The sequence below is a fragment of the Chelon labrosus genome (assembly GCF_963514085.1).
Source record: "Chelon labrosus genome assembly, chromosome: 21".
NCBI classification, from domain to species: Eukaryota; Metazoa; Chordata; class Actinopteri; order Mugiliformes; family Mugilidae; genus Chelon; species Chelon labrosus.
This window is the reverse complement of record NC_140354.1, coordinates 15,374,004-15,393,903: the sequence shown is the minus strand read 5'-3', so window position 1 is coordinate 15,393,903 and position 19,900 is coordinate 15,374,004. Positions and strand designations below refer to the sequence as shown.

The window sequence follows — 19,900 nt, the reverse complement described above, 5'->3', positions numbered from 1 at the left end:
GGAAAGTAATAAAGCCCCCCCAGAACCTACCGTGTGCTGCCGGTGGATCCTGGAATAGAGCCCGGGCCCCTGCTCAGCCTGCAAGCCTGGAAAAGCTCACATTTCCTGTACACAGCACCACCCTCACATCCAGAATCAGTCAGACCCGCTGCGGCGACACCGACACACGTGGACCCCGCTCCTTTGAGCTCACGTACACTTGTATATCTTTTGCTTTTTGCAGATTATGCAGCTATTAAACTAAATCTTACCAGAAAATCTGTCGGCTAATGAGAGAGGATGGGTGGTCCCGCTAATCTCCAGTTTCCTTTTCCTATTTCCACTCCTTTAATGCTCAGTCTAATATTGGCGTTTACTTCGTTTTTACTTTCCTTTACCCTTCAGCGCTGTATGAAATCTTGTTCTGCGTGCACGCTTATCTTAAAATAACTTCCTCGAGACACAAATGTATCGGACTCAACCATCCAGTGAACAAATCTGTAAGCAGAAATATATTTATTGTTGAAAACATAAATATATAAATTATGATTATTGCTGTCTTATCCGCTGGAAAAGAAACAAAAAAAAAGAAAACTAATAAAGGCTTGTGATAGCATGACGGCACTAGTTTGTAGTGAAATAGCTCTAAGCATGGTCCCTGATTCACCGAGAGCACTATCTTACATTGACATAAACGTGGATTGTGAACAGTGTCGAAGCCTTACAAACATAGCACCAGTCGGTTTACAGGTTCATTCACGGGCGCGTGACGTGACATGTCCACAGCCTCAGCAGTAGGTGACACAGCCACGCTTCAGTCGAACTAATTGGACAGTGACTCACTCTTGTGCTTTTGTCCAGACAAGGGGTGTTGTTTGTGTTTTTTGTGACCGCGTTGAGCTGGACGGGAAGTTCGGGCCGCCCCAAGGCGCTCATCGACGTTTGTCCCGAAGGTACGGAGAGATCAGAAATTCGCCCTCCTGTCAACGGAGGAGCAAAGCCCGACAAAAACAAGGACCCCATTCATGAGCTCGTCGATTTGCTTTGCTCGCTCGTTTTCGCTCGAGACGGACTTTGCCCTCTGTGGGCACAACATGTGTGCTCGTGAAGCAGACCGGGCGGGGATCTTCCTTATCAACGGCGGAGTGACAGGGGTGAAAAATAGCCTCCGGTATCGAAGGAGTTGTGTGTGTGTGTGTGAGGAAACACACACACACACACACACACACAGCCTGTCTAGCCCCTCCCTGTTTAGGCATGATTGCACACTATTGTCGCGTTTTTGTGTCCTTACATGATTTGGAATTCACCCACTCTTATGTATGCATGTTTATGTGTAATTTCACTTCTTACAAAAATAACTGGGCAATGCTCGACTGCAGCATTGTTAGCTAAATGCTGCAACTCATTATGAAGTTGGCATTTTTTCCGCCACTCTATCCTTTTATCCTTCTAATCTTCCACCGATTTCTCAGCTTTAACGCGCTGGTTAAACGCAGGCTTATAGCACTGGTAGCTTTTCCGTATTCTCGCAATTTTTTCCCTCCGGATTAAATACAGGCATTCCACCACAACAACAAATAAACATAATTCCTGCTTAGATATAAGTACGCATAATATATTTCATAACAAAAATAAAGCATCTTCCTGCACCGACTCTCACATCTCCTCCTTGCACACATATATCCAAACCATATACAAGACATCAATCAGATATACTGTAATATAACAAGAAACATGGCTGACGAGAAAAACAACAACTAAAAAAAAAAAAGAGACATTGAGATTGTGATACTGATACAAAGAACCGGGCCACACCGAACTCTTGCATGGGTGAGAATTCATTGCAAATGAATTGTGTGTTTGAAGAGACAGAAAGCAAACGTCCACACATATAAATAGTTTGTAAGTAGCGGCGCATCCTCCTTTTTTTCAGATATAACTGTACATAGCACGTGGGCAAAGGGCCCAGACAACCAGGGGTCTCAGAGAAGGCTTACTCTTTGCTCAGAGCAAACGTCTAATAACTCGAAATGTCCGACGCTCCAACAAAGAGTCTTTCGAAAACACACAAAAAAACACTTTCAATCGATTCTTTCTTTCTTCCTGTGTATGCAAGAGTCACTTAAATGGGGCAGGACACTTCCTGAATCCGCGATCCAAGCGGCAGCAGTTTCGGTTCTGTGTCAGTTCAAGCGGCGTCTCTCAAAATGTTCAACACAAAATCCCTTTCACCATCTCTTCCACCCCTCCCCGGCTCCTCTCCGCCCTGCCCGACCTCCGCAGCATCTTCTCTTTGCTTGTCGATCAGCGGCACAGTTCAGTTGTCTGGGTAGGTGGCACACCGCAGAGGAAGTCACGATTGTTTTTCTTTCTTTTATTATTTTTTTTTCCTTTTTTTAAAAAAGCACCTTTGGCATCGTATTTAAATTTGTCTTTCGTCTATTTTTCAGTCTCCCCGACTTTACAGGGGAAAAAAAGAAATTAAATGAAGGATGCATGGCGGGTGGGGAAGGGGGGCCAAGCAGGTGTCCTGTTGTTAGCATCCTCTGTTTAGGTCCTTCCCACTGTGACGTCCCTTTGTTCTGATTGGTCTCACCTCACATCCACTGTGGGAGAAAGACAAAGCTCGGATTAGTGTCGTAATTTTATAATTTTATAAACCTCACAGTGGAAATTCAGTTCAATTTCCTCAATTTTTTTGTTCATGCGCTCAACAACACAACACAACACAACAAACACAAGGCCCACAGTGTACGTCAACCAATCAATGTGTCTCCAAGTTTCAAAGACAGTGATCAGACTGGACGTTGTCATGGTCCGGTCAACATGTAGCAAGTGCGTTATTTTGTGTTTGCCGTAAAGTACAGGGCGGAGAAGACCCTCTCTCTTGTGGTGGCGAAATGGCAAATCGAAGGAGAGCAAATAAGCAAAAACGGTGCTGTACGACGAAAACAGTGCACGCAACCACACGCAAGCTACGACAGGAAGCAGACATATGCAGTGTGCATGCTCAGCAGGCCACAATCTCAGCATGCAGCATTGGGTCACGGAGCATCACACTCCTTAGCCCGTCCTCTTCTCGCAATGATTGGCTTGTGATGTGATTGGTGGTGGTGGTGATTGGGAGGCCCCCCCCGCCCCCCGTTTGCACCGTGATCGGGCCAGTGAAGCGCCAAAATGTGAGAGAAGGCTACGGAGCTCAAGTCCTACCTGTTCCCTTCACAGCCCTCCAGTGGATTTTGGGTAATGAGAGTAACTTTATTATGTCACCAATAAGTCCTTGCTGGGCCTTAGCTTTTTAGGTTTCCTTTTTTTACCTTTAGCCCTACGGTGGCCTGAAAACACAAAGTCGGGGAGGGTGAATAGGAAGAAGGGGTTAAGAGCGAGAAGCAGGGTTTATGATACAGAGAGAGGCACAACAGCCCGGGGACAGAAGCAGAGAGTGCAAAGATATAACACACTATAAATACTTCAGATGCCTTATCAGCACACATTACACAGCTTATCTGCTCCCAGGGAGAGAAAGGCTTCAGATCAAGGCACTGGCGGATTTACCTGCTGTCATGCCAAGCAGCCTTTGGACACCCTCCCTTAACACACAACACTTTGACATACACACACACACACTCATGTAATGAGGCCCAAACACACAGGCTTTAAAGTTTTGCAATAGCAAACCATCCTGTGTGTTTGTCTGTTGGGAGAAAGAGTTCAGCCGGTGCAAAGCCAAGGAAGCCAGACAGAAGAAAAAAAAAAAAAAAAAAAGACAGTCTGACAAACACGAGGAAGGCCAGAAAGCAGAATGCATGACAGGCGATGTTGGGATGAGGGAGGGTTTCAGCCACCAAAAACTAAGCTTCAGAGTTATTCTTCTTCTCGCAAAAGAGGCCCGGAGCAACATTTTGGGACACTGCACGATAACATCCGAGCGTCACATTTACCTGTTTCTGCGTCCGAGTGCTCCGCCGCATGATGCTGCGATGAGCACACACACTCCAGGTGGTCTTCTAACCGCACAAAGACCTCTTTCAGCTTGGGTCTCCTCCGCACGTACTCCACCTTGGCTACCTGAAGGGAGGAAGAGTGAAAAGGTCAGCTCAGGCACCATCATTACTCATCCCTCCGCATCAATGAATGCAAGCACTCATTGCCCATGAGCTGACACCGAGAGGCACAGCTCTTTGACTAATGACACATCCATAAACCAATTCATAAAAAAAAAAAAAAAAACAGCTATTGCTTTGCCTCGCTGTGTTTGAAGTGTGACGGCAGCATTCCTCAGGGGCTGATGCATTGGGTTCCACTTGTTGTGCGCGCTTACTTGATCAGGTGTGTAGCTGAATGGAGTGTATGACCCTGTCTGAGCAAGCTCAAACAGTGGCAGAGAGAGGGGTGATGCGAGGGTGGGAGGGGCGGGGGTGGAGGTGGAGGTGGAGGTGGGAGGTGGGAGGTGGAAGGGGGGTAGAGTGTTGTATGGCCTAACGCCCAGGGAAGGTTTACCCTGGCAGGAGAAGAGAAGCTGGGAGATCCCCCTGCTTCAAGCCTGGAGCATCCACATTCAGAAAGACACACTCTTAAACTCCCTCACCTTGTCTCTACATGTTGGTTTTAATCCACGTTTGTTCATGTGTTAAGGAAAGTGTTGCTATGCGTGAATGCAAGAAAGACTTATCTAAGCAGTAGAAGCCCAGAAAGCAACCTTTTTTTAATTTAAGAAACAACAAACTGTGCAGGAATTCCTATCCTTCCAGGTAACAGCCTCTCAGTTTAGGACTTAGACTCTGCTTCCCAACCAACGGCTCGTAATGAAAACAGCCAATCCTCAGAGGGTTAGGAATACGCCGTGTTGATTAAAGCTTTGAAGAACGCTGAATAGAAAAGGTTGCGCTGAGGTTACGATGATCTTGTTGTGTAACCCAGGGGAGGTGGCCGCATGCTTTCCCCTCTCTGATCTGAGCGCCAAGGGCAGGTAACCTCCCCGTCCACCGCCGAGGACCCGGGGGCCACATGGAAACAATATTCCCTTCACCCATCCCCAGTCACTTCACAAGAGAGGATATTGGCGGACAATCTCCCGGCACTCTGGCGTTATGAACAGCACGGTTTCGCAGTCGGCATGAGGCTAACGCACGCACGCACACACAGGCCCCCGAAAACTGATGAAAATCCTTTCTTCCCCCCGACTCCGTGATGGCGCGCGGCCAGGGCCGACTCGCAGCGGTGAGTTAGTCATGCAGACAAATGAACATACCAATGCCTGTCTGATAAAACAAAGCGTGATGTTGACATTCGCACACAGAGAGAGGCCCGGCTTCATGTCAGAGCTGTAACGTTGAAATGGAGGAAGAAAGCAAGTGAGTGAGCAAGTAAGGGAAGGAAGGGTCCGGCGGTCTCAGCAGCCACTCCTTTGGAATAGTTTCTTAGCATGGAAGGAAGAGAAACATCGAGAAGAAAGGGAGTGAAAAGAGGGTAAGCAAGCAGAGGAGGTATGTGGTGAGCAAACAGAGGACAATGGTGTCTGGGTTAGTGTGGTGTGTTTGCCGTTACCGGGCGCTGACAGAGAGGGAGAGCGGGTGAAAGGCCAGAGCAGGGGAGAACTAAGAGGAGGAAGGTGGACCGTCACTCTCATTAGGGAACATAAGGATGTGTGCATTTGCATGTGTGTGTGCAAACAGCGGGGCTATTTAAGGAAGGAAGGGGGAGGGAGAACTGACCATGATCATGACTTGCATGAGATGACATTCATGTGTTACCTATTAACATTTAGTTTCTGGGATACCTAGAGGGGAAATTTATTACCCTGACACTGACGGGATAGATGGTAATCAATGGTGTACTGTTAACTTCCGAAGGTACTGACGGTATCCCGGAAAAGCCGTCGCTAATATTTAATCAAATTGTCCAACCAGTAGACAGAGAGAGAACGAAGGATGAAAGACACCTTCGTAGACGTTGGTGACAAGAATGAGGGCTTTGGTAGTAGCTAAGAGGAAGTCAGAAGAGTCAACCCAAAATCTCCCGGCCAAACAAGCAGCTATTGACAGATGGATGAAGCAACGGGCCTCCTTGATGAGAGGCCCAGAGGAAGGCTTGTCTCTTCGCCCCTCACACAGCAGGGTTGCAAACACTCCTTGCAGGACTTACGTCTGTAATTGTATAGTTATTTGCGTTTGTTTCGGTCCATGCTCTGACCCTTTTGTCAACAGTCTCCCTTCGTTTCATGCGTTATGGGAAAAGCGTCAACGCTAAGAGATGAGCTGGAGGTCCACCTTCCACTGTACTTCCATATTTAATTCCATTTTGGACACTTCTTCCCAGCTTTAAAACGATCGCCGACTTCCTATCTGGCACAGAGTCAATGACTTCCCACATAAAACATACATCAGAAAGAGACCCCCATGCTACGACAAGGGGGCCCCACACTCTCTTTGTATAAATCAAACCGCTCTGAACTCCCCAGAAAGCCAGGGCCCTGAGAAAGAGTCCCCTCATTGGCCGTGGAATGATATCCGATCCGGAGGGTTGGGGTGAGGCAGGGGGCTCTGGGAAGCGCACCCCCCCTCCAACCCTCGGCTTGTCCCCAGCGTCTCCGCCGCCCTCCCCGCAAAGCCAATTGTCCCGGTCGGGTTAATTGGGAATTCCCTGAGCACAAAGCGCTGATGAGAGCACGGAGAAAGGGGAAAGTTTTACTCCGGCCTTCCAAGGAAAACACGGCGGGGATGTGGATGTGCACCGCGGGCCATGGTGAACTGGAACTGTGACAGGATGGAGCGAAAATAAATAAAGATGCATGTGTGTGTTTGGAGAGCGAGGGGGGGTTGGTAAGGAGAAGGGTGGGGCGGCAATTCATCTGTCAGGAGGGAAATTAATTAAGAAAAAAAAAAAGAATTATAGTTAAGATGCTACAACGGGGAGAAGAGGGGGGAGAGTCTTCCTGTGTCTCAATCCCTCCGACTAGCTACCTGTCTTTTGACGTAAAAAGAAGAACAAACAACTCATCATCAGACGAAAACCGCCGTGACAACCTGCTCCTTGCCCTCTGCTTCAACCCTGTCACAACACACTCGGGGTGGCGGGTGGAAGAGGTTATCACAGGCGGTGTGTGTAGAGCAGAGGAAGTGAGGAGGGCATTTATCACGTCTCTCGCGGGCCTGCGATGCCGAAAGGGCACTTCACGGCGCACCGCTCTCCCCCCCCCCCGGCTCCGTCACACCCACACACGTATTAATATATCTCCAGATGTGAATATCTGTCTCCCCGTGACTGCACTGCGCGCTGTGATTCCCCGATATCAAATATCAAAGCACCTAAAGACGTCCTCTCTGTCTCTTCCCTCGCATCGTCGCAGAACAACAGAACCACTTTAAAAAAGAGGGAAACGTAAACACGGTTTTAATGAGAGAGAGGAGACGGAGCAAAAGGCAAAGATTTGACCTGGGGGTAAAATTAGAGAGCAGCAGAAAGAGCAAGGAGGGAGTGAGCAAGTATTTCACAAAACAGACAATCAGACTCCAGGACTGAAGGGGTCTAGAGAAGCGATGCGGAGGGGAGGGGAGGGGAGGGGAGGATGAAGTCAACGGGGAAGATCAGAAAGGGAGGACGGGAGGGGAGGATTGAAGGAAAATACAGAAACGAAGTAAAATATGATGAAAATACGGGGCTGGTTTTCCTGCTCAAGCTGAAACATTCCAGCCGGTGCCGCAGCAGCCGAGCTCTCCGGCTTCGAGCTCGGGCGAGGACGCTCCCATGCTCCTCGACACAAACTCCCTCACCCTTCCTCATCGAGTAAAAGAGCTGAGTGAATCAAAGGGAAAATAATTCACAGCTGCGAGGGACTTCAAACAGGGAGGCCCCTCATTCCCGCCTGCCCCACCCCCCACCGTACTCCTCATATGATCATAAATCATTCTCACTGTATCACCGTCACACTGTCTTTTATTTATGAAACACCCCGTAAGTCAGGGTCCCACGCAACCGCACGGCTACAGCTACTGCTCCCCCCCCCCCCCGGCTCCCCCTCCCCCTACGCCCGGATGTGACCCACCGCTGCCGAGGTAAATGCGCGTATGCATGTCTGCTTGCGCGCCGGGGTCGCGGGCCAGGGCCGGCGCGGGGAGATGTGTGGACCCCCACACTCAGCGCCGTGGTCATATCCGCCTGGCCTCTGTCAGCCTCCGCTTTGATCCGGTAGCCATCAACACTTCATTACTCTGCGGCACGTCTTCCTCTCGCTGCCGCTTCACACAAATGGCCTTGTCCTCGCTCTGCGGTCGGGGAGTTTACGCAGCGTAGCCGAGAGTACTCTCTCTTAATCTCTCTCACCCACACACATGTTCTTCTTGGGTTTACACAGATGTGCGGTGACGACCCTCTCCGACCTCTGCGAGATACTTGTACACATACTTCAAGGGCAATTAGAAGTTTCCAGCTACTAAGCCAAAAACTAAAATAGATAAACTGTAACTGTAATTATATCATACTGTTTAAAACTCCTGAAGATAATAAAATAGCTATCAGTTCCATTGATAGCACAAAAACCATAATCTGGGTATTTTTGTCGACTTTGCAGGACTCTTGCAGCTCATTCATGTGATCCCTCCACTTTCTCTCACTCTAATTTCTTTGACAACATGCATTAATCATCTGCTTTTTAAGATTTGCCACTTGCGGAAAGTATCCCGTGCATACGTGTGAATGACGGAGGTGGGTGTAATGATTGTGTAAACCACATGCGCTGCAGAAGCCTTAAGAGTCAATGAGCGAGGGGATGAGCGACGGCCTGTTTACTCTGCCCCATAGAAAGTGCACACACACAGAGAGAGGAATAGAGAGAGAGCTATTTAGATTCACACACAGCCCCGCGGACACGTACACAAAGACCACTGTGCGAAGGAACGGCGCTCAACCGCCCCGGCTCTCCGTCTATCCCACACACATCCTCAAAACCGTTTCCCCCCCCGATCCTGTCTGTTCAAAATCACCTGTTGCTTTACGAGCGAGTTTGTCTAGGGAGCCTCGGAGCCAACGGCACTGACAAAACCATTAGAAATGCTGGACACAGCTGCAGGCATCAGCACACAGAGGCTGAAATATGTGGATGAAGTAGTGTGGGAATCGAGGAGAGATTAGCAGAAGGAGGTGAAAACGGGCATGTGGGAATCGATATATTACAACGGTGAGATTTGTTTTGTCATTTTATGCCACGTCTAGATTATAACAAAGAAAAAAAGTGGCAAAATTATGTTAGAGACGCCTCTGCCAGCCTTCTGTGATATAAAAACAAAAAAAAACACCACAAGAGAAATGAGAGAAATGTGGAAAAATCACTTTCAGTGGAAAAGAAATGGCAGAGCCAAGATGCTGGAGTAGGGAGAGTGAACGTGGTGTCACTGAAAGTGCACAAAGAGGTGGGGGTGAAGGAGGAGTTAAGGGAATGCTGGGATGATAGAGTCTGAATACATAAAAGCATTTGCTCATTAAGAATTCGGTTTGCCCGTCCCCTGCATCCTGCACAAAAAATGACTATGCAAATGCAAATTTTCAGTGATAGGGCCAAAGTGCAACGGGTGGAGAAAAAAATGCACAAGACTGAGGGGAGGGCAAAGGAGAGGCCGAGAAAAAGAAAGAGGGTGACTTTAAAATCTGCCCCCTTTTCCCTCCCTCGGGCTAGTCCTATTTAAAATTGCTTTTTTTATTACCCCAGCGCTGAACAGGACAGGCTTGTACAGTACAGGGCCTGCACGGACCCGTTTCCCTGGGTCCACAGCATGTAAAAGGGAAGACGGAGAGAAAGAGAGGAGGAGGAGGAGGAGGAGGAGGAGGAGGAATAAATAAATAAAAGGTGCATTTGGACAAATGTGCAGTGGCAGGACGCGGAAAGAAACACAGCAAATGTTTTATTTCCCATCCTTGGCTCGCAGAAGAAAAACAACCCGGGCCCCGGGGTAGACGGACGGGCAACTTTTTTAGCCTCCTTATAAACGAAGGGAGACGCACAAACTGAACCCCTGTTCGGACTGACTGCTGAGGGGACAGACAGAAAGAAAAAAACTTGGCATGAGACAATGTTTCTCACACACAATGCGGTGAATGTTTCCTGACCGGGGAGAGCCCTGACGGATGACCTTTCCAGGGATACGGCGGCGCTTGGCCCCCTTCGCCAGCGGCTCGAACCACATGGAAAAAACAGCCCGCGGCGAAAGCCCTTCCCTCCTTCGCTGCCTGAAGGTCCCCTCTCGAGTCTGTGTGTTCATTTTGTCCCCAATGTCAAGAGGGGGACACGGAATAAGTTGCATTCCAGGAATAGCTGAATCGAGCTTTATAGTGCGCCGTCGTCAGTGTCTCTCCATCGTCGTCGCTGCGATCACAGACAGAGCTGCTATTGAGGATGACAGAGTCCGACTGTCTGGCGGACGGAGAGACGGACGAGCTTGCATGCAGGCGGACAGACAGACAGACAGACAGACAGGCGGATGGGCGGACACACAGGGATACGCTGTATATCAGAGCTCCTACCACGCTATGAGTCAGCGTTTCTGACCATAAATCCTACACCTTGGTTGAAATGCCGTCTCCCACACAACTTTGACATCTTGTCAGAGAAGCCTCAAAGTCTGCTCTGTGACTAAAAGAGGAGGCCGGAGACAATGTCCTCCTGTCCACGCTGAAATCCCCATGACCTGTGCCAATTTGCCAAGGGGAAGGAGGCCCGCAGAAAATAGGACTGGCATCTGTTTTATTACTCTACCGGTCCACCGAGGCGGCGTTTTTAAAAGGCCTGGAGAATCCACAGGAGAGAAGGCAATGTCCCAGTGCCCACGGCCTGGCAAGATCACAACTACAGAGAAGAGACAACGCACTGCAGGCTCAATGAGAAATACAAACACAGTCAGAGTGTTCCAGGCTATCCTGTTTATCCCCTGGTTGTACTCTTGCAGAACAGACCACATAACTCTCATACCTCCAAACGGAGCCATGCACGGGCTAACAGGCTGTAGTGTAAATACATCAGAAATACATCTCGGCTCCAGCCACTGTGTCTCCTGTGATCCTGAACAGAGGGACATGTTTTCAAGCGAGCGATGCCAAAGAGCCTCCGAGAACAGCGCAGCGCAAGCGCAACCCCCCCCCCCCAGCCCCGCTTCAGCTTCTCCCTCATTCTCTTTGTCACCTCGTCTCCGCCGGGCTCGCGGCCTTCCAGAAAAGACAAAGGGCCAAACAAACGGGGAGCGGAGGAGAGGCCCCGCGGTTGCCGCTGACACCTAGACACTCTCAAGACGCAGGAGACCGTTTCTCCCTCCCACTCCTTCGGCCTGTCTTGTATCTGGCAGAGGCGTCCCCCTCGAGTTCAGTCCTTCAACAGATGTCCTGGCTGAAAGTGCCAACAACCTTCTCTCCCTGTCCTCGCTCCCCTGCTATTCGTCCCCCCCTCTCCCGCCGTCCTGGCACAGCCGCCCCTGGCCCCTCGCCAAACATGGGATAAAGTGATGGGAAGAGAGGGTGGTGATCGGCTGAAATGGAAGGAGAGCGGGGGCGACGGGGGCCAACGGAGGTTAGGTGGCCAATATTCGGGGACGGGCCAGGGACGCTCAGAGGAGAGGGACATACTGAGGGTAGGAGTTGTATAAAGACGGAGTAAGTTGTGGAAAACACATGAAAAAAACTGGTTTACTTACCTGGTGAAAAGAAAATGTGTGATTTGCTTGTGGATGTATTTATGTCGTAGGTTAATGGGTTAATGACCTTGTGTATGCATGACAATATGGCGTGCCCGTGTGTGGCCAGAGGCGTGCATCGTACCTTAACAGTGCGGTGGTGCTTGCGGGACGGATGGCAGCGCATGTTGCTGGTGTTGCAGCAGCCCGTGCAGCGCTTCACCTCCACACAGGGCGGCCATATCAGGAAGTTGGCGGACGTGGGATCCACCTGACTCCTGGGGATCTCGTAGATCACCGTCCGTGTCTTGCACACTGCCGGGACCGCCTCCTCGACTGGAAGAGAGAAGGGGGAGACGGAGAGGACATGTCAGCGGTCTTAATCAGCAATCGGAGGCTGGAGCTGCAATCTGCGCTTTCACGCCCGCGGCTGCTTCGCGCATTCGTTCGCTGACCTTTTTCTTGATGACTCACTCGCTGTGGGAGCTTGCTCACCTTACCTCAGCTCACGCCCAACCTCTTTTAAAGGTGTTAGGGAGACGGGCTATCCAAAAGGCTGATCTCATATCAGCTAAGGAGCTTAGGAGTGGGTGAGACATATAAAAAAGAAAGAGTGCTCCATTGTTCAGAGCTCTCACTGGGGTTAATGCAGCGTGACTGGGCCAGACAACCTTTACGTCTGCCAGTGGGAAATCTAAGAACGGCCTTTGACCCTCGATTTAATGCTCTGACCGGCGCTCAAACCTAAAGATTTGACAGTAAGATACGATGAAGACGTAAAGGCGACATGTCCATCATGCAAAGAACGTGAGGGCTTTAATGGACGGCTGCCAAAACGGTATACTACGTACATCTTACAGCTACGGTACCGCTGAACATGCACAAAATGCCGCCGGCCGCTTCCCTGAGTTGTTGCGTTCAACGCGGTTGCTTCTGTGAGGATACGCGAGGAACAGCCTTAAAGCGCCCATCGCGCACTCTCAAGGCATTCTCCACGCCTCGATCAGATATCGTACCGCGTGGCGTTTTATGAAGAAATCTGACTGGAAGCCCAGGCGAGCTGCAACTTGAACCCTGAATGCCTGGAATTTCCACGCTCAAGGATATATTTCTCTTCCGAGGAGCGTGTCTCAGATCTGCGAGCCTCCGGGCCAATTAAAAGGCATCATGTCAGACGTCCTCGTCAACCTCACGCACACACCAATCGTTTCTCATGATTGCCATAAATACTGGGTAGATGTCTTCATTAGGGTTCCTTTTATCCACAAAAAAAAGGCAATATAAAAGCCGCTAACTATTAGCTTTGTCTCAAATTAGTGTAAAGTGTTTGGTTTCATCTCCTGGGAACTGATGTAGTATGGTGACATTTAAGATAGAGGTTATTTTTAGGGCATTCTGGCACCGTGGCATTGTGTGCCAAGCTGTGATGTGCATAGCGTCTAATCTAATCGTGATACAATTTCTGCGCGACACAGTGGAGGCGTATTGTGTTTCCCAAGCCTTACCAATGCTCCTCTTGCGCCGGCTGTGCAGCTGGGAACTCTTCAGGTCATTGTAGTAACCGAGATGGCGAGAGTTGTTCTTGTTGTGGTGGCCGTGGTGCTTGTGGTACTTGTGCTCCTCGATGACTTCGTTTCCCGCACCTCGTCAAAACAGAAGGCCGCCAGGTTAATAATGTCACACACAGAGCAGAGGGAGAAGAAGAAGGGTAACACAGTCACGCGGCAAAAAATCTCATTCACCCAGTTAAACCACGTATGAGTCTGGAACCGCAGCTGCAGTGTTTTTAACAGCGCTGATTGGCGCGGATGGGCGGCTCGGTCGGCCTGGCCGCGCCGGCTGCATGTGATCTGCCGCTGGTGTTTTATATAACCTGTCCACAATGAGCTATGCGTCGGTTAGTCACACGACCATAATGAGACGGCAACCTCTGACTGGTTTCCTGCGTTGTATGTTTGATCCGGTGTGTTTGATTCTTTGACTCCCTGAAGGGCTTAGAGTTCCCTTCCCTGGCTGGCTGGCTGGCTGTGGTGCGGGTAGGGCGACTGCTGATGATGTCACAAACGGAGCTAAACAGTCCAGAGTACACAGGGTGCAGGCGGGAGGCGCAGGCTCACGCGGGCCTCTGTGCGCGACTGCGAGCTTTGTGTGTGTCAGCCCCGCTTTCCCAGCAGGAGTAAAGTAACTAGACGCAGGTGACTCAGCATGCCCTCCTTTTAAAAAAAACAGCCAGCTTTCACAGACACACAGGGGACTCTAAAGTGGTCATTTGACAGGTGGTGCTCAGCTGCCATTATTCTTGCACCTAATTAGCGGTTTCGCGGCTCTCATTTACCTGAAAATGTTTGCTTTTTCAATCACTCAGCGGCTTGGAAAAGTACATGTTTTGTAACGCCGCGGCGCTGGCTCCTTAAAGTGCCCTAACTCCAGACCAATATAGCCAGTTCAGCTTTTTCAAACGCCATGGTCATCTGATAAAGCCTGCTTGTTTTGGTCCCCACCCAGAATATAAGGTGGATTACAGAAAAGTGCCAGAGCAGCAATAAAATGATAAAGCTTGTCCACAGGATACTGCCCTTTCAGAGCAGAGTCTGAGAGTGTTTGCTAAGTGGGTGGGTCTACCTGTCTGTAGGTACAGCATATCCACTCCACCTGGCTGACACAATCCTACGCCTGTACACTTAGCATAAAAACACACTCGCAATTACACAAACCCCCTCTTGTTATCCTCAATAACAGGCTAAAACCCAATGTACACCATCACAACAGGGCTTAGCCATAGGCAAACACATTCCACTCGTCCCGCTTCTTTGTGCCCTGACCAGAGTCATTTGAAGGGATTTCCTCTACCTATACAGGGTCCACCTCTGGGACGGGTTGTTTATTTGCTCTCTGATGCCTTCTTTTACCGGGGTCTGTCAGGCTTCAGCCCCTATGTAGGCCCTTCAGTGAGAGTTGCAGGAATTTCCTTGCAGCTTGTCATGCAGTCAGTCAGACAGCCGGTGACCCAGAACCCAAAGGTTCACAGAAGGGAAGTGTTGACTGCAGCTGAGGCCGGGAGTTAAGCAAAGGGCTGAGGCATCAGTCTGTCAGGCCGGTGTAGCTACACTTTGATGCCGTCTACAGACACATGCGTGCATTTTTCTGCCGCGCTGTGATATGTGGCCGATTTTCCCACCAAACTACCTTTTAGCACTATAGGTCACTGACTCCCTCTGTGTTTTCTCTCACTTTCCCCAAGCTATCCCTCTCTTCATCTCCTCTTGTCAGAGGCAGGAGTGAGGGAGGGTGTTTCACTGGTGGCCACCCAGACACAGTTTTTATCAAATCTGTCAGGAGAAGGGGAGGTGGAAAAGTCCCTTACGGACTACGGAGACCCTTTCCCAGCACAGTTGTTTTTTTTCCTTTACTTAAATGAGTAACACGGAATAATCAGTTCGGCAGGAAGGTGCGAGCAGAGTATAAGATAAGGTGAAGAGAAACGCGGAGGCAGTGAAAAAAAAAAAAAAGTGGAGAGAGGGGTTTGCTCCTTTCGCTGGGTTCCAGGTGACTAAGAGGTAAAAACACGCCCGGAGCGTTGTCAAACCGAGACAAGAGAAAAGAGGACAGGAGACAGTCTCGCGCCGTGAATCAGGCCTTCATGACTGGCAAATTACTCCCTCCATTAGCTGTGGGCCTCGACTCCCTCCCTTTACTCCTCCTCCTCTCTTTCTTTCTTTCTTTCTCCCTCGACTTGTGCAAATAGCCAACATGTTGTTGACTTGTTGGACGTGACTTCATAGTTCCTTCTCTCTGTCACTCTTCCTTGTTTTGTCTTGGTCAACAGTTACACGCTTGACAACGCGTTAAATTAGGTCAAATGGACGACAGGTCCTCCCCTTGGGTGTGAGGACAGGTAAGGAGCGAAATCGCTTTGATTTCAAGAGATTGGAAGTTCAGACGTCGTCCCGCCGATGGCACCTGAGGTAAACACGGTGCCAAGCTGTCAAAAACACTTCAGGTTGCACAACAACTTGTGGCCTTACTAAGTGAAGCGGGAATTCAACCTTCAGATTCCTCTTCCTCCCTCCTTCCACCTCTGCCCCATGCCAAGAGTCAGGTTCCCTGTTCTGTCAAAGTCCTTCACTGAGGCTGCTTTCATAAAGAGATAAGAACAGGCAGGCAGGCGGCCACCTCGCGAGAGAGAGAGAGAGAGACAGACAGGGGTAGAGGAGGGGAATTGAGAGCAGGATAGCACCTCAGGGGCCAGACAGCCATCTGCAGACTTCAACGGGGTCATCTCATGTGTCAATCAGAGCCGAAAAGACACCGTCCTCGCAAAAAACAAACGCGGGCCTGCGTCGAGCAAAGCGGCTCTGAATGAAACACACGGGGGGCCCTCTCGATGACCCGGTAACATCAATCCTCACTGGTGGGATTATAAAGTTGTCCTTCAAGAGACAGAGACCTCAGACACTGACAACCGAGAGCTGCCCTGTTCAATAAAATGAACTTTCTTTCTTTCTTCTCCCCCCTGACGTGCTATTCCACACACAGTTCTATAACTAGTAACCTCGCAGACCCGGCCATCGGCAACAAAAGCTCTGAAAATACCCCCGCGGCTGGCGTCAAAGACCGTCTAATAGGCTGGCCGGGGCCGCCTAGCTGTCCACTGAACAGATTTATGTCCTCGTAATAATAATCAGCCTACTACTGTTACGCTGCAAAACTTCGCTCTGTTTGAAGGAAGACGTGTTAATTCAATTATAAACACCTCTTCTCATGCTAGAGGTTCTCCAGGGATCTATTCTGGGCCCGGCACAGAGTCGGGGGCGATCACTGCCGGTTTGTGAATTAATATATTAAACACACTTATTATGTGGGACTATTAGTCCGTATCGATAGATCTTTTAGAATTGAGTGAAAGAAGTATTAATGCTGCCTTGCTGAATATGAGTTTTTAGGTCGCTAATGAGCTATGACCGGCGAGGCGGCTTACATCATTTGAGATTGTTAAAGCAAATTTAGTAATTACCTATTTCCATCAACAAATCTCTACGGGAGAGCCCTGAATTTGATATACGGCCAGAGCCTGTGTAAATAGAGTCTCATGTGAAGGCAAACAGCTTCTTCCAGTGCCTTGCTGTAACTTAATCTCTGAGATGGCCCAGCCCCCCACCCCCACCCCCTCCCAACCCTCCAACACAGAAGAAGCGGCACCTGAAGCTGAAGAAACCAGCATGACCTGCAAGCTGCTGTCTCGGTTTACGGGGGGGGAAACAAACCCGGCGTAAAGCCTCTTCCCCGCGGTAACTGTTGCAGCTTAAAGGACATGCACGAATAAATTTGTGCAAGCGAACCTCCGTCACACGTGTTCTGTGAACGCACCTGTCACGCCGCATGCTTTATCATGCATGGCCAGGGTTGCACCTCCTGTGCGCAGACCCCTCGGTTGTATATTCGTGCATACTGCAAGTCTTTGGAGTCATAACTTGAGCATAACGTGCAGCTGGCGTACCTGTTTGTTTACTTAAACCTCTAAATCTGCAGGAATGGCCACCTCCATCCGTCTCGTTTAACTCGACGTGACTCAAAACATTAGTCGCTCTGTCAGCCGTCAGCCACAAATGAATCCATGAATTACAGTAGCGTGTTATTAGTGGCTTCTGTGAATATTTGTTTGCACAAAATCCACCTTGCCATCCAGCGGAGCTGCTGTGCACACTGTGCTTTTCAGGGGCCACTGGGGCTAAAGCCCTGAACGGATTTATGTGATGCTAATTTGCTTGATGTTCAGGTTTCACCTCAAAAAGGAGACAATATATTCAGGTGACTACCAGGAATGCTCAGTGTTTCCAGGACGGGTCATGTAAAACCACACTCTTGATTTAATCCTGGTGCAGCAGACGCACTGTACTTCATGTGTTTACATCAACAACGGCAGACTGGAGGGAAAAGAGAAAAGTATCAAGAGGCAGAATTTACCTACGGAGTCAATCTCCAGTAGCCGCTGGAGGTCGCTGATGCTGTGGATTTCGCTGTGGGACAGTCGGTCTATCAGCTCCTGTGGAAACTCCACTTCCTTTAGGTTGCGGGGGTTGGGGGTGGAGGGGGGGAGTAAAGAAATCAAACAAGATGTTAGAGATGTGTGAGGCAAGTGGGAAATGCTTGTGTAATTGTCAGCGCGGCTAAATAAACGTTCTGGGTTCGAGCAACCGCCTCGCGGAACAGTGATGGGACGACTTTTGGCAACTGCGTGCCAAACTAGAGAGAGCACACGCTGCCATGAGTTGCCGTCGTCAGTGTGGAAAAGGTTGCGCGGAATCCCCTCAAGCAATAATAACACAGTTCGGGCAGCTTTGCTTTGCAGTGGAATGAATTTGCGCGCCTGGAGAGTAATAACTCAGAGACCAGAACTGATTGATTGCGGCATTATGGTTCATTTGGCGCACAATAAAATCTGGAATAATCATATTTTTAGATGTAAAAGTGTCTATTCTGAAAAAGATCAGATAGATAGATAGATAGATAGATAGATAGATAGACAGATGGCTAGATAGATAAGATTTAAAGGCGTCTGCTCCCGTGTGAACAGCCCCTCGCCACACTTTTGCACTTGTTGCGGTCCTGCAGGCACCTCAAGTTGAGCAAGCCGTGCAGCCTCACATGAACAGTGGCTATTTATACCCTCCCGGAGCGGTTCCCATGAACGCGCCTGCCCCAACCAAAACGTTTGCCCAGTTGGCTCGGTCTGTTCCGCTTTGGCACAAAAGCCAAAAATAACTGCGATAGACTGTGCGTCCCGGTTGCAGACGCTGGTGTTTGTTCTCAAGAGGCGCGCAGCCCCCGTCTCCTCACGGTGAAGTGAGGGTGATGTCCTGTATGATCATTATCGAAATGAATTCATAAGCACACTCTTCTCAAAATGCCCTCTTAGTATAAACTACTCTTGTTTTTTTTTTGTTTTTTTTTAACTAAAGGTCTCATTTGTCGGTTATAAATAAAACGAAGTGCTTTAATTATAGTGTCTAGGTGCTCACATTAGGATATCTCACCCTTATTACAGGTTGTAAATAAAACTTGGAACTATTACTTTGTAGTTTTTTCCCCCTCCGGGCATCACGTTGCTGTGTTGTGCGTGCAGCGCTCGGGAGAAATGCGCGCTCCGTGGGACCTTTGCACCCTCACAGGAATAAAAAAAAAAAAAAAAAACCCCACACCACTATGTGTGACATATGGCCAGAGACACACAGCCTATCCGAACCGTACCTCTTTGCCCGTGCGGTGTCCCGAGAACTTCACCTCAGCGGTGGCCAGCAGCAGGTACGTCGTCCACAGCAGGAAGTAGCGAAGTGCGGCTCTCATTTCCCTTTAATTTAGAATTGACCCCAAACGCGAAAAAGGTGCTGCTCTGTAGGAGCCTCACAGTCGCTCCTGGCCCCAGAGGATCCACAACCATCCCCTCGGGGAGAGACACGCACGCCGTAATGTCAGCGCAGCTCGGCGGGCTCAGTCGGACGCCGTGGTGCACTTGCTTGGAGCTGGGGGGAAAGCTTGAGAAGGCTGGAACTTGGTTTCTTGCTGTTCACATTGGACTGCGTCCTCTTGAGTAAACCCTGTGCTTCAGCTCGACATAGTTCCTCAAGCGCAACTGAGACAATCCAAAGAGACGAATCTGACGCGCATTGCACTTGTCCTTAACCTTCTAAAGAAATACAGACTTAAATCTTCTATTTAAGGCTATAACAAATACAAAACGCTGCTCCTTTTCTTTGGAAAATGTTAGACAAGACTAATACGCACGACTAATTCTCTATGTTAGTATTTAAATAGTGCTAAATGAATATAATCCAAACAAGCAGATCCCCTCGGAAAATCACAAGGGAGAAAGTTGTCCGGGCTGTGCTATCCAGAGCTTGCGCTGCAGCGGTCTGCACAGGTCCTTAGCTGTGAGGAACTTTAGAGTGAATGGTGTCAGAGCGCCTCTGAGCCGCTGGATATAGAGAGCCAGCAGCTCCGTGCCCGTTGCGCCTCCCCTCGCGTTTTGGCGATCGTGCATCTATCCAGCGAGGGGAGCTGGTTGGCTGGTTGGATGACTTAAGACTCAAGAGCACGTCCCCCCACCACCCTCCCCCCTACACACACACACACAGAGATACACACACACACACACACACACACACACACACACACACACACACACACAACGTCTGCGTGTATGCTCCTTAGCTGAGCGACCAATCAGAGGTTGGAGCTGTAATCGATATCGATAACCGGCGCTGAGG

At 49.5% G+C, this 19,900-nt stretch overlaps 1 protein-coding gene across 1 annotated transcript; it reads right to left on the bottom strand.

Moving 5' to 3' along the window:
* Window positions 1–526: 526 nt before the first annotated feature.
* Window positions 527–19,573, bottom strand: pdgfab (platelet-derived growth factor alpha polypeptide b). The gene is made up of 6 exons (XM_084570979.1): window positions 18,885–19,573; window positions 17,601–17,697; window positions 13,142–13,279; window positions 11,782–11,972; window positions 3,924–4,050; window positions 527–2,588 (listed from the first exon to the last, which is right to left on the bottom strand). Exons 1-6 carry the CDS (start codon window positions 18,978–18,980, stop codon window positions 2,575–2,577), a joined length of 663 nt encoding a protein of 220 aa, XP_084427105.1. The 5' UTR covers window positions 18,981–19,573; the 3' UTR covers window positions 527–2,574.
* Window positions 19,574–19,900: the final 327 nt, after the last annotated feature.